The sequence below is a fragment of the Eumetopias jubatus genome, unplaced genomic scaffold (genome assembly GCF_037043125.1).
Source record: "Eumetopias jubatus isolate StellerSeaLion01/CBP00866 unplaced genomic scaffold, mEumJub1_p1.0 scaffold_11, whole genome shotgun sequence".
NCBI classification, from domain to species: Eukaryota; Metazoa; Chordata; class Mammalia; order Carnivora; family Otariidae; genus Eumetopias; species Eumetopias jubatus.
The window spans coordinates 109201828-109218056 of NW_028274817.1; the positions used below are offsets into that span (position 1 = coordinate 109201828).

Consider the following 16229-nt stretch of genomic DNA (forward strand, 5'->3'; position numbering starts at 1 on the left):
GATTCGCTGTAAGGATGGCTTTAATTCTACACCCCTTCCTTTGTCCACACCCTCTGCTGTGTGACTCTCACTACAAATGCAGGCTCTGTTTCACCAGTCTGTGAATCCGGACTGGCCCTGCAGCTTGCTTTGGCCAACAGAATGTAGACCTGACATCGTGCCAGTTCTGAGCCTGGGCCTCAGGAGGCCTCACATGTTCCTGCTTGCTCACTTGCACCCCTGCCATTGCTATGAGAACACACCCAGGCCGGCCAGCTAAAGGAAGTCATCCCGATCACCTCTGCCAAAGCCAGCCTAGACCAGCCAAACCCCAGACATGTGAGAAGCCAAAAGTAACCAAGAGCCAAAGTAACCAGAGCTGCCCAGGGGACCACAGGCTGACTCCAGATGTATGTGCAATAATTGCTCATTGGGGAAGGCCGCTGAGGTTTTGTGATTGATCATTACACAGCATTACTGTAGCAGAACCTGGTGCACCATTTATAAACAGGAAGACAGAGGCACAAAGATGGTAACTAACTGGCCCCCACTGGTAAGAGTACATACAGCTGGGTTCTGAGCTGCTAATGCAACTTTGCAGGAAATTGGATGTAATTTCTATATAAGGCCAGTAGTTTATAACTATATTAAAAAGCCTTTTAAAAGTCAAATCATTTTGGTTTGCCTTAATTCAGACAGGTCTTCAGCAAAGAACCAAAGGAACTAATCTTGACATGACAGCTGATACCACAGAAACGGACATGGTAGCCAGAGAGAACTGCCTTGCTTTCCAAGACTTGTGTTGAAGGGAAATTTATCTTTATCTGTACAATGGCTGTACTGAGAGCAACCCTCGTGAGTAGCAGGAACTGCAAGGGACGAAGAACCCCTCAGTATAAGGGCATCGCTATAATGTGTAACACTGACTTTCATGTGACTCCTGCCGCCAACATTAGAGTTACATCTCATTTACTCAACCACTGAGAGAAACAGTGAGCAGGGGAATTGGAGAACTTCAATATTAATGGCAGTACATCAATTCAATTATCTTGGCTCACTAATGAGGTGAACTCCTAGTGTATGGAAGTTGCAAGTTCAAACTCCACCACTACAATTGGACCCAGGTGGGTATTTCGGTCTCTGGCACCAGCTACAGCAGTATGGGCTGGAAGGAGAAACCCGTTTTGGGGATAAGAATTACTACCGGAATTGGTCACACAGAACGGCTCAGAAAATTGAAAGATACTGTAGGTCATCTATGGCATTACTTGGGGACATGCACAATGTCTTTACCAGAAAGGGAAAAAGAAAGAAGCTACCAGAGTGCAGGTGAAATTATTGAATTGTTTTACACAGGAAATAAAGTCTTAATTCTTCACTGAATAAGGTCTAAATCTGACGTGTAATTAAAGATTTGTTCCTAAAGAGGAATTAACCTTCTGCACACAGAATGTTTTAATGTATAAGAGACTTTAGTATGTGTCTTTTAATAATGTAGTAATTTTTTTTGTTTTTGTTGTAGTTGTTGTTGTTTTAGATTTTATTTATTTGACAGAGAGATAGAGAGCACAAGTAGAGCAGCAGGCAGAGGGAGAGGGAGAAGCAGGTTCCCCACTGAGCAGGGAGCCCGACACGGGGCTCGATCCCAGGATCCTGGGATCACAACCTGAGCCGAAGGCAGATGCTTAGACTGAGCCACTCAGGCACCCCAGTAATGTAGTAATGTTTTAAAAATTTAGTAATGTTTTAATGTATAAGTGACTTTAGCTTTGATTTGAGAATTGACCAAGACTCTTTTCTTGACCAAATCTTAGGTTCCTCTTAGCCCTCTTGACTAGGCCTTGACCTTGGCCCCCATCCTGTCCTTGCCAAGCCTGCATAGACCAGTGTTATTAGCAAGAATCCCGCTCATTCGGTTTTTTGTTTTAAGATTTATTTATTTGACAGAGAGAGAGACAACAAGAGAGAGAACACAAGCAGGGGGAGTGGGAGAGGGAGAAGCAGGCTTCCTGCTGAGCAGGGGGCCCAATGCAGGGCTTGATCCCAGGACCCTGGGATCATGACCTGAGCCAAAGGCAGACGCTTAATGAATGAGCCACCCAGGCGCCCCAAGAATCCCGGTCAGTTGGTTTAGAGAGAATCCCCTACCCTCGATATCAGAGCACCCTCTGTATCTGATCAGATCTCCCCCTCCCCAGCCCTTGCTATCTGAACACACTGGCTTGCCTTCAGCAAAAAGCCCTCTCACCCCTAAGGTCTCATCTTAGCAATTTTTCATCCACTGACTCCATTGCTCTTCTTGTTGGACATAAATCCCCACTGGTCTTTGCTCTATTCAGAGCTGAGCCCAATCTTTCTCACCTACTAGTCCTTGCATTTTCTGCAATAGTACTGAATAAAGTCTTCTTTACCATTTTAACAAGTATCAGAATAATTTTTTTAACAGGATTTACCCTATAACAAAAACATAGAAATATGAGGTACTAGCAAAAACATGGCTATTCATAGAGCTGAGATACATGAATATATTAAGTAGAGTTTGGGGACACAGCGACTGTAATGAAATTAAATGATATGGTTTCATACAGAAGAACTGAGCACAGCCAAAATGTTCAAATGGGAAACCAACTTCACTGAATTTTCCAGAAACTACAGTTAAAGCTGAAAGATTTTTTTTTTTTGCATTAACACTTAATAGAAAATTGTTCCTCAGCATACATGTTCACATTTCTGCTTGGTAACTAAAGAATTATGAACATTTTTAAAAAAATTATGAACATTTTTTGATGAGAAAGCTTACAGAGCCTTGGGTCACTATTCCAAACATCAGAGATCACTCCTCAGAATGATATATGTGGAAAACACTGGAAATTGAGCTCAGTGTGTAGACTGGGCCAAAGATATACCTAGAAAAGTTGCTCTTGGATGAAATCTCTGATAGCATCTGAATCAGCTCATTTCTTATTATTTTCCTCTTTCTTCTGAAAATTATATGGACATGAAAATGTGATGTCAACTGGTTGGACTTGAATTAAGCTTTTACTGTATCTTTAAAATATTGAAGTACTAGAAGCAAAATCTATTCCAATTATTTCCTATCTCTAAAACACTAAGCAATAAACATGTGCCTTTTATTTTTATAAGATCTTAATATTAGAATAAGTAATATCCTGATAAGGGTGAATTAATTATAAAACAAGCCACTTAGAAGTCTCCTCACTGGGGCGCCTGGGTGGCTCAGTCAGTTAAGCGCCTGACTCATGATTTCTGCTCAGATCATGATCTCATGGGTCATGAGATTGAGCCCCATGTTGGGCTCAATGCTCAGCAGGGAGTCTGCTTGAAGATTCTTCTCACTCCTCTACCTCTGCCCCTTCCCACTCACATGTTCACTCTTTCTAAAATAAATCTTAAAAAAAAAAAAAAAGTCTCCTCATTATGACTGGTTTCCTCATTCCAGACATAAAATCAGTGAAGATTCGAGTGTTTTTTTGTTTTGTTTTGTTTTTTTTCAGTGAGAAGCAAGGAAATAAAGCACTAGTTTAAAGCTAGATTGTCTGGGCAGGAACCCCACCTAAACCATTTTTAAGCTGTCTGATCTTGGGATTACTTAAACTGTTGGAGCCTCAGTTTGCTCATCTGGAAGATGGGGGGCAGTAAAAGCAGATATAGGACCATTATGTGTATTAAATGAGTTAACACATTAAAAGCACTTAGAAGAATACCGGACATCCAGTTAAACTTCAATAAAAGTTAGATACTTTATTTTTTTTTTTTTAAAGGTTGGGGTTTCTTTTTTTTTTTAAGATTTTATTTATTCATTTGAGACACAGAAATAGAGAGAGAAAGCATGAGCAGGGAGAGAGGCAGAGGGAGAGGCAGAGGGAGAGGCAGAGGGAGACGCAGGCTCCTCGCTGAGCCAGGAGCCCGATGTGGGGCTCGATCCCAGGACCCTGGGATCATGACCTGAGCCGAAGGCAGACGCTTAACCATCTGAGCCACCCAGGTGCCCCTAGATACTTTATTATTATTGCCAGATTATTAAAGCATAAAACCCTTACCACTGCAGTCATACTAGGCTCATGCTGACCATCCCTTCCCTTCCTGGCTATCGTTAGTATCTTCACCTACCCTCCATGGATGTGGATACTTACCTGGGGCATTTACTGATATATTTTAGATAAAAATTATCATCAATAATAAAAAAGGAAGGGGCACCTGGCTGGCTTAGTTGGTAGACTATGCAACTCTTGATCTCAGGGTCATGAGTTCAAGCCCCACATTAGGGGTAGAGTTTACTTTAAAAATAGTAATAGAGGTGCCTGGGTGGATCAGTTGGTTGGGCATCCGACTCTTGATTTCGGCTCAGGGTCCTGGGATCAAGCCCCACATCAGGCTCTGTGCTCAGCACGGAGTCTGCCTGTCCCTCTCCCCCTGCTCCTCCTCCTGCTCACACGCTCCTGCATGCACGTGTGTGCGCGCTCTCTCTCTCAAAATAAAAAAATTTTTTAATAATAAAAAGAAAATGGAAAAGCAAAATATCAAGTAATACTTTAGACATCCTTCCTCCCTCCCACACACACACCCCTAATCTTCTCCTGTCATTCAGTTCATGTGCATACAGATCAGAGTTTGTTACCATGGGACAAGAGCATCATCTCTATTTATAGCAACAATACATCATGTATTCTGTGAGGAGTCCCACTTTCATATCCTGTGTATAACTTTCCACAAAAGCAACTTTTTAAATGTTTGGCTAATATACTGTATTTTTAAATAAGATTTAAAAAAATTAAAGAAGGTCTCTAATAAACAAGGTCCTGTTTTTAGTTCTGAAGACTGAGGAGAGAGAGAGAATGTTAGTGTAAAAGACACAAAATGGTATCCCCAGAACATATTTCATTTGGTCTCCAAAGTATTGACCAAGATTTAAAATATGGGAGATTTCACATAAAAGTCCCTATTTCTGACTTCTCTCAAAAAACAAAGAAACACAGTTTCATACACACACACACCCCAGAAACCTAGCAAGGCAGGTATCCTGCATGAATACAGCCTGAGCTGAACCCTGAATAGCATATTCATTCTTATTCACCACCACTGTGTCCCAGACACCAAGTTCCAGAGGCAGTTACCTCTCATCATTGCACTTGCCCTGGCTTTTGCTGATACCTAGCCAGCTTTACTTCTGTATGTTATTTAATGTTACTGCCTGTGAGGGTATTTGATCTTGCAACCCCTGGCTTTCAGCTTGACCAAGTCCTTTGCAACTGCAAGGAACTGAATGCCTTTAACTTGTAGACTCCACTCCATCCAGTCTTTGAGCCAATGAGAAGCAAGATTCCCAAGTGCTAACTGCAGAGTAGCATCTGGAATTTATCTCCTCTATGCTGGTACACCAGGGAACCTGAAACATCCTCACCAAGTAGCAGCCTGACTCCAACTCCAAATCCTGGTTCCCAAGCCATGAATCCTGGTATTGCTTGAGGAGTCCTTCCCCTCTGATATTAGAGCCCTCCATGAAACCCAATTGGTCAGGGACCGATGACCCTGCCCTCCCAAACCTGGCTTTGAGCACCCTCTCACGCAAGGACTAATCCCCAGCACATTGAACTCAATGGATCCCTCTTCAATTCTTTAAATGGGCACTGTGCAATATGGTAACTGCATGTCCAAAATGGTAGCCACAGTGGCAAAAGAACACTTGAAACATGGCTAATCTGAAGTGAGATATCCCATAAGTATAAAATGCACATGAGATTTCAAAGACTTAGTTTGAAATAAAGCATATAAACTATCACATTAATAATTTTTATATTTATTACTTGTTGAAATAATTTTGGATATATTTAGTTGAACAAAATATAAAAATTAATTTCACCTGTTTCCTTTTACTTTTTTTTTTTAGACTTTATTTACTTATTTGACAGAGAGAGCGAGTGCGCACAAGTAGGCAGAGCGGCAGGCAGAGGGAGAGAGGGAGAAGCAGGCTCCCCAAGGAGCAGGGAGCCTGATGCGGGGCTTGATCCCAGGACCCTGGGATCATGACCCGAGCTGAAGGCAGACACTTAACAGACTGAGCCACCCAGGTGTCCCTTCCTTTTACTTTTTTAATGAGGCTGCTAGAAAATGTAAAATTACCTATGTGACTCATATTCAAGTTCTTTTGGATAATACCACTCTAGGTAACAAAGACAACTACTGTCCGAAGAGTTCTGCAACTATTCTCACTCCACTGGCCTGTCCTGCAGCCAGTCCCACATGGGTTAAGGCCCTGTCCCACTATCAAAAGGCACAAGATTCTTCCATATGCCTCTTTAGGGGGCTTTGCGTTGAAGAATTCTCCTTTTTTACATGCTATTCCCTCCCATTTCTAATCAAATCTGTAAAACTCCCATAGTTATGTGTAAGTGAATTCGTATGAATGTATATGTGTGTGTGTGTGTGTGTGTGTGTGTGTGTGTGCGCGCGTGCGCGAGCGCGCGCGCGGGTGCACATGCACGCTTGCCTATGGGAAGTGGAAAAGAAATAGCAACTTGGAATTGTGTTTTGCCCAGCGAAAAGGAAGAGAACCCTGGTTGGTGGGGGGCTTTCTCCTCTACAAAGGAAACCTCAAAGGGAACTGCTCTCTCCTACCCTCTTAACAAAGGATGCCGAACAGAGGTAGGTGGGCCAAATCCACCACTGAGAGACTACAGAAACAGATACTGAGGAGAAGCAGGAAGTCCCTTGGAAGAACCTAAGTACCAGCTGTCAAAGGAAAACTAGTCAGTTTGTGGGGGGGAAAAAATAAGAAGCCTGGAGGCCCCCACACAGGGTTTGACAAAGTCCATTTAAACCAACTGGAACAAGGAAATTTTCAGTGATGTGAAAAACTGAAGCAGTTATTTGCACTAATGCAACAGGCTTTGGTAAACAAAGTACTGATGTCTGAGTCAACAGCCTACCCTGCTCACATGAATGGCCAGGGTTGGGATTCCGGTGGCAACCGTTTGCAAGGAAATGAATGACGCATAGGCCTTGCTACTCCAACTGTGGTCCCTGGACCAGCAGCATCAGCACCACCTGGGAACTTGTTATGCACGTTCTTGGGTCCTAAACCAGACCTAAGTTAAAAATATCCTGGGTAAAATGCAATGAGATTTTGCATTTTTACAAGAAGATCCTCATTTGATCTGTGTACACATTAAAGTTTGACAAGTACCTGAAATCTAACCCTCTGAATGTACTCATCTGCTTAGCAATCTTTTTTGTAAATAAAACAATGGCAGCCATCCTTCGGAGTTAGAGTCTCTGGAATTTGTCCCACTGGGGTTCTTTCTGGTTTTCTTTTTCTTTGGGCTGTAGTTAATAATACAGAATGTTTTTCAAGTAAATCAGTGGTTCCAGGTGGTTCTTGGATGAGAGCCCTGCAACAAGGCTATAAAAAGCCAGATATTTCTCTTATAAGTTTCCAACTTAAGTATTCCCTGAGGCAAACAGCTTCGGCTTAAGGGAGGAAAACAATTTTATGTAAAATAGATGAGTATCTGTGTAGCTATCCCACTACCTCCAAGTCCCATGTATATCAAAATAAGGGGGCAAACTACCAAAATCAACTTTTAGATTATTACACCCTAACACATCAAAAGGGGACTTTCACACTTTCACACCAAAACTGAGAAAAACAAATTAATCCACATACCTTTCATATTACTTAAAATTCTTCTACTGCCAAAAAAAAAAAAAATGAAAAACAAAAAACCCTGTTACGCCTTAGTTGTTTTTATATCCTTCCCAAAGCTTATAATGTTACCACTGTGATTATCTGATAAATTCTCAATCCATTTACTCTAAGCAAGGAGTGAAAGAAAACACACAATGGGAATATTGAGCACCCTGAAATAAGACATTAATTCTCCAGTGGAATTATTTGCAAGAAGGGGACCTGCAGGTTCAAATATAGTCTCAAACTTGGCAGAAAATTCCCCAAAGTATCCAAAAAAAAAAAAAAAAATTCCAGGTAAATATACTTAGATTTAAGGTATTCCAAGGCAAACGTCAGCAAATATATAGTTATGTGTTACCTACTGTAGAGGCCAAGGGCCAACTGCCCCAAGATGGGCCACATTGGCAGGATTATTTTGAGTCAAAAGCAAACAAAACCCAGTAGATTCAGGAAAAGTTCCCTACCTCCCCCTTTAGCTGCCTACATTTACTTTGGAAAGGATCTCACCTGTGCCTGAGGAAGAGCGCTATTAACAGAAGAGTCCTCTGTACTTAAGTAATCTATGTGCATCGCAGGGCCAGCTTTGTTTTCCAAACATCTCCTCTCACCTTCCTGCAAATGGTCCTCCTCCCCTTTGTGTCCTCACAACCCTCCCCTTCTCCTGAGCTCAGGAGCTCATGTAAGGCTCATGGTGCCAGTCTTTTAAAATTTCAGGCCTTTGTGGATTCTCCCTATGCACAAAGCTAAATTTGGTTTTGTCCTGTTGATCTGTCTCATACCAATTTGATTCTTTATCCAACTAAAAAGACCTTGAGGGAGCCTGGGTGGTTCAGTCAGTTAATAGTCAGACCCTTGAATTTGGCTCAGGTCATGATCTCAGGGTCATGAGATCAAGCCCTGCGACGGGCTCCCTGCTCAGTGTGGAGTCTGCTTGAGATTCTCTCCTTCTCCCTCTGCCCCTTCCCCTGCTCATGTGCACACATGCTCTCTCTCTCTCTGAAATAAATCTTTAAAAAAAAAAAAAAAAAAGGACCTTGAAGGGCATAGGAAATTCTTCCTCCCCAACAGTATTAACACATAATACCAAAGTTCATACTATGTAGCAGCACATAATACCAACCATTTGAATTATCGTGATGTAACAGACTTTACGTGTTTGCCTTTAAAATCAGTGTTTGTTGAGCACCTGCATCCAAGCTGCTCATATATTTTTTTCATATATTATCTGAATGACTACAACGGATCGTTACTAGTGAAATATACCTAAAATATACCTCTTGGGCATACTGATTATTTGGGACTATTTTTGAGAAGCTACAGACATAGAGGACCCTCTCAAAACAGAGTTGAAGTTAGCCTTTTATGAGAGAAATTAACATTTAGGAGGGAAATCTCCATTGTAAGGGTATCTTCCTCCCTGTATCAGGAAAAGGAGGATGACTCTCAACTCTAGAAACTGTGATCAATGGAGAAGAGCATGGACTTAAATCTGCATAATAACCTTACCTTTTGTCTACTGTGCTTTTCCTGGTAACCTCCAGGAAATAGTGGTCTGCCCACCCCTGTGCCCACATCTTCTCATCTTCTTTTTCTTTAGCTGGGGATGGTAATTAAGGTGGTAGCCTGGGCCATTTCTGGGAGTTCCTCAGTTTTCCTGGGTCTCTCCCTTGTATACAGGAGGTATGTGCCTTATTAAACTTGTTTGTTTTTCTCTCACTAATCTTTAGCACTGTGGGATCTCAAGAACCTAGAAGGGTAGAGGGAAATTATTTTTCCTCCCTTACATTAGTTAATTGTGCCTAGATATTTTGCTTCATGACATCTGTAAAGCATAATTCATCACAAAGAAAATACACACCAAAAAATCCCCACCATGGCTAAATTCAAATTTCTAATTCAAAATACACCCTTTCCTCCAATGCAGCTGAAACAAATGAAGAAGAACACACTGGGAAGGTGAGGAGTCTTTCAGTTCATGACCTCCAACCTCATCTACACCATTACTGCCTCCGGGTAACCATGTTTCCTCAGTTTACTCACTCTCCCACTCCCCTGGACAACCGTTTCACACCTCTCCTCTCTCTTCCAACCTTGAACCCCAACCTCTGTCCTCAAGCCAAGACTCATACCCTACTGCCTCCTTGACATCTTCAACTGGAAGTCTGATAACCTCTCAAGTTCAACATGGTCACAACTAACTTCCTGATCTCTCCCAATTCCAAATCTAATTTCCCACAGAATTCTTCTTCTCAGTTAACAGCAACTTCATGCTTCCACTGAAATAAGATTCAAAGCTCTCACTCTCAGATTCCTCACTGAATCTGTCAGCAAAATATGTTGGTTCTACTTCAGAATCCAACCCCTTTTCACAACTTCCCCTGCTACCACCTGGTCCAAGCCACCATCGTCTCTCACCTGGTCCCTCCAATGGTCTTTTTTTTTTTTTTTTTTTTTAAAGTAGGCTCCACATCCAAGCGTGGAGTCCAACACAGGGCTTGAACTCACAACCCTGAGATCAAGACCTGAGCTGAGATCAAGAGTTGGACACCTAACTGACTGAGCCCCCCAGGCACCCCTTTCTTTCAATAGTCTTCTAATTAGTCTCCCTGATTCTGTCCTTGATTCCCTCCAGTCTCTTCTCAACCCAGCAGCAGGGTGATCCTTTCAACGTAAGTCAGGTCACATCAGGCCTTCGCTCAAAAGCCTACATTAGCTCCCCACGGCACTCAGGATTAAAAGTCCACAATGGCCCATAAGGCCTTACAAAATGCCATCATCCCTATTACTGCTCTGACTGCAGCACCTACTTCTTACCCTCACTCCGCTCCAGCCACATGGACCTCCGGACTTTTATTACTTGAGCGCTCCAGGACCATCCCAGCCATAGTACTTTTTGCACTAGCTATTCCTTCGGCCTGGAACACTCTTCCCCCAGATAGCTGTCATGTCTTGATTCTCTCACATCCTTCAAATCTTTGCCAAATGTCATCCTCACAGTGAGGCTTTCCTTCACCACCCTATTTAATCCTATAACCCGCCCCACACACCCTCACCTTACAGCACTCCCAATTCCTTTCTACCCTGATCTCCTTTTTCTTTTCTCCAGGGTCCTTACCATCTTCCAACATACTTGTATGTCCCCCCACCCATTAGAATGTCAAGTCATCGAGGTCAGGGATCTTTTTTCTGTTCTCTGCTGTGTCCCAAGTGCCTGGAACAGTGCCTGGCATATAAGAGGTGTTCAACAAGTATTTGTTGAGTAAATGAAGAAACTAAACCTCATGTTTTATTAGCAGATGGATCTGGCTGGGCCATTAATGCCATTACAGCAACTACAAATTACTACAGATCATAGGTACAGGAAAGCTCATTACGCTGCTCATTCCATTTTTGTATATGCTTAGGAATTTCCAAAATAAAAGAATTTTTTAGGTTAACAACAAAAAACAGACACACAGTACTGTCTCAGAAATAAATGTCACACTTCTGAAGTTTCCAGAAAACAGCATAAGTAGGAAAAAACCCGGCATTTCTATTTCTAAACCATTTAATCGTTGTTAAATATATTACAAATCTCTTCGTCTCTGGGTCTCCAGCTTCCTCATCTCTAAAACAAAGAGGACCGACTAAAAGACCTCTACTTTTTGTAATTACAACATTCTAATACCTAATCATAAAATTATCTAGGCCCTCTTTGTTCCTAAGCGTCGACTTTACACATTTAACTTCTACAGGAGAAATTCAGACTCTGGTTGACATGATTTCATGCTTCTTTTCTCACTTCTAACTGGTCTTAATTTTCACGACTATATTCTAGGTTTGAGTTTGTAGTTAATACTGTACTGCAGGAATTCCTCTCTGAAGCCGAACAATTATCTATCTAGATTCATCGCTTCCAGAGCTGGAGGGCTGCTATGGGCCTGCTGGCCACGGCCACGTCAGACCTGGCAGACTGCCATGGTTCTTACCAGCTGGGAAGCAGCACTTACCATCTCCTTCTTGTCTTCCTGGAAGTGTACATCCACAAACATTTTCCCAACAACATAAGGGAGGGCGCTTTCGATAAAGTTTACACATTTGTCCCATTGAGGCAACAAAGTTGTTGTCCCCTGAATTACCTGTGGGAGATAGATAATTGATCTAGATTGAGGTTCACTTGGATAAAACCTATGGCTGAAAAAAAATTCACACGACCTGAAGAAAACAGGCTACAAAACATTGCACCCCCGCAACCCATATACATGGGTCCGATGGTAGAGCTGACAGTGAAATTAGATGAAAAAATAAATTCTGCTCGTTCCTAGTTAGACTTAAAACTGAATGAAAATATTTTAACAGTAAAATGATGTATTTATCCTTTCCTTTCAATTTTCCCCATTTAATGAAAGATTAGGACAATGGCACAGCTTTTCTGCAGTTAGCAGGGAAATGAGTGGATGCTGTCCTGTCCAAGTGTCTAGATAGCCTCTAATATCTATTGGGAACTGAAGCTGTACTAGGAAAAGTCTAATATCAGCGGATGATCAAAGTTCCTGCCCAGCGAGGGTTTCCTTACTCTGGGTAGTACACTCACAAGTCCAAAGACAACATGGCCCACCGGGAAAAACCCAAGAAGCATATTTACATCGTATCGTAGCAAAGGACACACCCATAACCAAGTAAAAAAACAGAAGAAAACGTTTTTCCCATCTGTCCCAATTAAGCCATTACAAGAAAACATTTACAAACAAGTAAGGAGGTTCCAAAGCAGGACTTGGAAGGCTCAAAGGTTTACTCTTGGTGATGAAAGCAAAGAAACAAATAGTGTTTAAAATGCCCTTGGAGGATGGAAGTTCAGCGCTCAAAACGCAAACCGAAGGCAAGTAGCAAGGCAGGGTGGCCCTGAGCATGGTGGAGGAGCCGCTCGAACCACGGGAGACCCAGGCTCCTGACACAGCACACATGGGCTTGATGCTTAGATTCATCTCTTTTTCCTTCCCCTGCTTTCTGGCAACACAACCCCTCGCAGACGGAAGGAATCAATGTATTTTTTTAAATCTCTAGAGAAAGGGATCCTACAACTGTCTTTGGCAACTCGATGTTATATTTAGCACTTTACACTCAAGAAACATCCCCTCATACCTAACCCTCCAATTTTCACACGCTACTTCTTATACCAGTCTCTCTTATTCTCTTCACAGTAGGATTGAAAAGCAGCTGAGTACTATCTTTTATGTGATCCACAGGAGTTAAAAATATACACACATACATATAAATATAAATATATATATAACATGGATATATGCATATGCACATATATAAATATATATTTTATATATATAAAAAATCTACTTGTTTTGTAACTTAACCCTTCAATATGACCTCAATAAATATAGCTGTTTTATAGTGTTCTCTATAAAACTCAATAATCTAGTGACTTTGAGAGCCAAAATGTATCCAAAATAACTGTGTTACTGCTCAACAGTAATGACCCACCAAAAATTCCCATACTCATCTGTTTCTCTAGTAACCGAAACATCTGTTAAATGAAAGCACTGTTATAAAATGTGTCATTCACTTCTAATTGAGAGAAAAATAAATTTAAAATACCTTTTAAAAGTCACAAAATATTTAAAATGCAAAAAAAACACCAAACATAAAATCATTAGGTCCTTATTAATGGGAAAATTATTCAGAAAGCTTGTGAAACAAAGGCAAAATAACACCTGTGTAAGTGAGGGAGTGAAGCTAAAATCAAAGAACCAGGTGAGCGGGAAAGAAGCAAAGTGTTTCAGGCAGTTGAGCCAGGTTCCCCGGAGGAGACTAGATTTAGGCCTCTTTGGCCTAGCAAAATTGGAATAAACTCAAAGACTGAATGAAAGTCAAGATAAAGACAAAATTCTATCCCTAAATTAAAGATGAAACTTTACCATCTAAAACGTATACTAGGCATATTTTGAATATTCTGAATACTGAAAATGAAAAATAGTTACAAATATATCACCAAGATACATTAAAACTGTAATTACAGTGACCCAGTTAAGAACACTGGGGAAAACGGGAATAAGTTGATAAGAGGGAGTGAAAACAATATGACAGTCCCAAATACTGCCCCAAATATCTTTATATGGCCTCATCAAATACAGCTTGAGTGTAGTTTACAGTACATAAGGTTTCACTTAATAAATTTTTTTAAAAAGTAGAGTCTGGGCTGCAAAACTCCCTCTGTCCCATCCCTAAAGATGATTTTTATTGGATTAGTTAGTAAACAGACAGTTTCGGCATGTAAAGTTATCCAGTGATGTAACACTGCAATCTTCTTCAAACTTACCCGTGAGAATTCGAGCCACCTATACTGAAAACGCCTGCTAAGGTTTGGAATTCTGGAATAAACCATCCTCCACACCAAATAGTTGGCAATGGTCCTGTTAGCAGAGAGAAATGCACATTTATTACAATTAGGTTGATACCTGATACTCTGCAGAACACCTTGGGGAAAACTGCTGGCTAAGCTCCATGGAGGGACCTCTTGCTTATACAAAACTGTAGAACTTGCACTTGAGAAATGACATAAGATGACACAATGCCAATAAGCTCAACCAAAACCGGCTTGCTTTTCACCACTTAATACAGATAGATGAAATGAAGATTCTAGCCTGAGGCCTCAGCGTCAGCATTTTGCTTTCCCTCTCAGGGCATGGAATCCACAGTTGCCTAGCCCTTTCTGTCTAGAAACTGTCCATACCCTGGAATTATTAGATGACTTCATAAAATGCAGATGAATTCTTACTTTTGGGAAAGAACAGCAATATATTGGCCAATACCAATTATTTAGATTTGCACCTTCGTTCTATACTTACATGAGCTTGTCACTTAAGCTTGCTGATTTTATCTTTTCTTGTCATTCAACAAGGATGATCCCTACCTTATAGGTTTACTGTGAGGTTAAAATAAATAACGACACCCTTAATAAAGAGTAAATTCCAGACTTTTTATTGTCATTAACTTCCAAACATATGAACAAGCCCATACACTCATGGAGTGCCTATAACAGATATTTTTAAAAATCCCTTACATTTTGTTAACTGTTGCCTTTCTCTTTAAGTAAAAGATGCCCTGACCTCAGAAGGATGTATCATCTAATTTCTAACTCAATAGTGATGATGAATTTTTAATGACCCATCCCCTCCCAGTTGTGCCATGACTATGGTGACTAATAACACACATTCCTGAGATGGCTATTGGGTCATCCAGCCATGTAAGATCCACATGACATGATGATGGTATCTGGCCCATTAAGAACAACCAACTCTCATTTGCATGGCACTCTAACCCATTCATAGAATGTTCCTTTTATTATTATTATTATTATTTGAGAGAGAGAGAGCATGAGCAGGGGGAGCAGCAGAGGGAGAAGGAGAAATAGACCCCGCCCTGAGCGGGGAGCCCGATGCAGGACTCGATCCCAGGACCCTGGAATCACCAGGACCTGAGCTGAAGGCAGACGCTTAACTGACTGAGCCACCCAGGTGCCCCTGTTCCTATTTCAAAACACTGTGAACATACCCTTGTCAGTTGTGGTTAGACCACCATTGTGTTTTACCTTGTCACCTGGCTGACCAAGATGACATACTAGACTGGCAAAAGGGTCACTTCTGTCATTTTCCTGATGTTCACTGTGTTCTGACATTATTAGTAATAGCTTCAATTCCTGTTTCTCTACAAGAATTTTTTAAGCCACTCGTCCACTCTGTGGGGGTTAAGCCACTTAAAACAATTCATTAATCTACAGGTATGTAGTAAATGGCTTGAGATTATTTTCTCAGTGTACCAACTGAAAACAAACCAGTGAGGGTGACAGTGCCCTCCCCCTCATGAGTGCCACGCAGATCAAATGAAGGGTCCGTGGCCATCTATATAGGACTCAACCAAGCCTAATTCTCTTTTCAGTGGAAAAAAATGAAGATACATAAAAATTCTCTTTCTTCTCAGACCCAGTGGACCATATTGAGGTATGCACACTTCCCCTCAGAGACCACCACTCTCAGCAGCAAAGTCCAGCCCTCTTTTCAGGCTACTATAATAAATACATAGTTGTTGGTCATTCCTTTGGATCTTCTCAGTTCATATTTCTACTCTTGAGCCAGAAGTGCTCGCTGAGCACTTCCTGTTGGACAACCATCATTCCAGGTGCCCTGAGTACCGTAAAGAAATAGGAGTCCAGCACCTACAGAGAACTTAGAGTCTCATTGGGGCACACAGAACTTCAGATTTCCGCTTGCTCGTATAATTGGGTTTTTTACTTGAAGAAATACATTTTAAGTATATGAAAGGAAGTACATTGTAAGTACTTTCTTTCACTCATTCAGCACATCCTGACCACCCAGATATGTGCTACTACTTCTAGGTGCCAGGGAGATGGAAGGTGAGAAAGATATAGTCCTTGATCTCCTGGAGCTTTGAGCTGAGCAGGGGAAACAAGGTAAGTGCATAAATAACAACTTGGTGGACCCTAGCACCCAAAAAGCCCATGCTGGACACTTCATTAGAAGGAGCACATACC

General features: G+C 41.4%; 1 protein-coding gene across 1 annotated transcript in view; it reads right to left on the reverse strand.

Annotated features, from left to right (window-relative positions):
* Nucleotides 1–16229, reverse strand: part of PHEX (phosphate regulating endopeptidase X-linked) — a 211700-nt gene that overhangs the window by 134106 nt on the left and 61365 nt on the right. Inside the window, exons 10-11 of the mRNA XM_028122607.2 lie at nucleotides 13998–14091; nucleotides 11677–11805 (exon numbers count right to left, since the gene is read on the reverse strand). Coding sequence (XP_027978408.2) covers nucleotides 11677–11805; nucleotides 13998–14091 — 223 coding nt within the window. The remainder of the gene's footprint in view (nucleotides 1–11676; nucleotides 11806–13997; nucleotides 14092–16229) is intronic.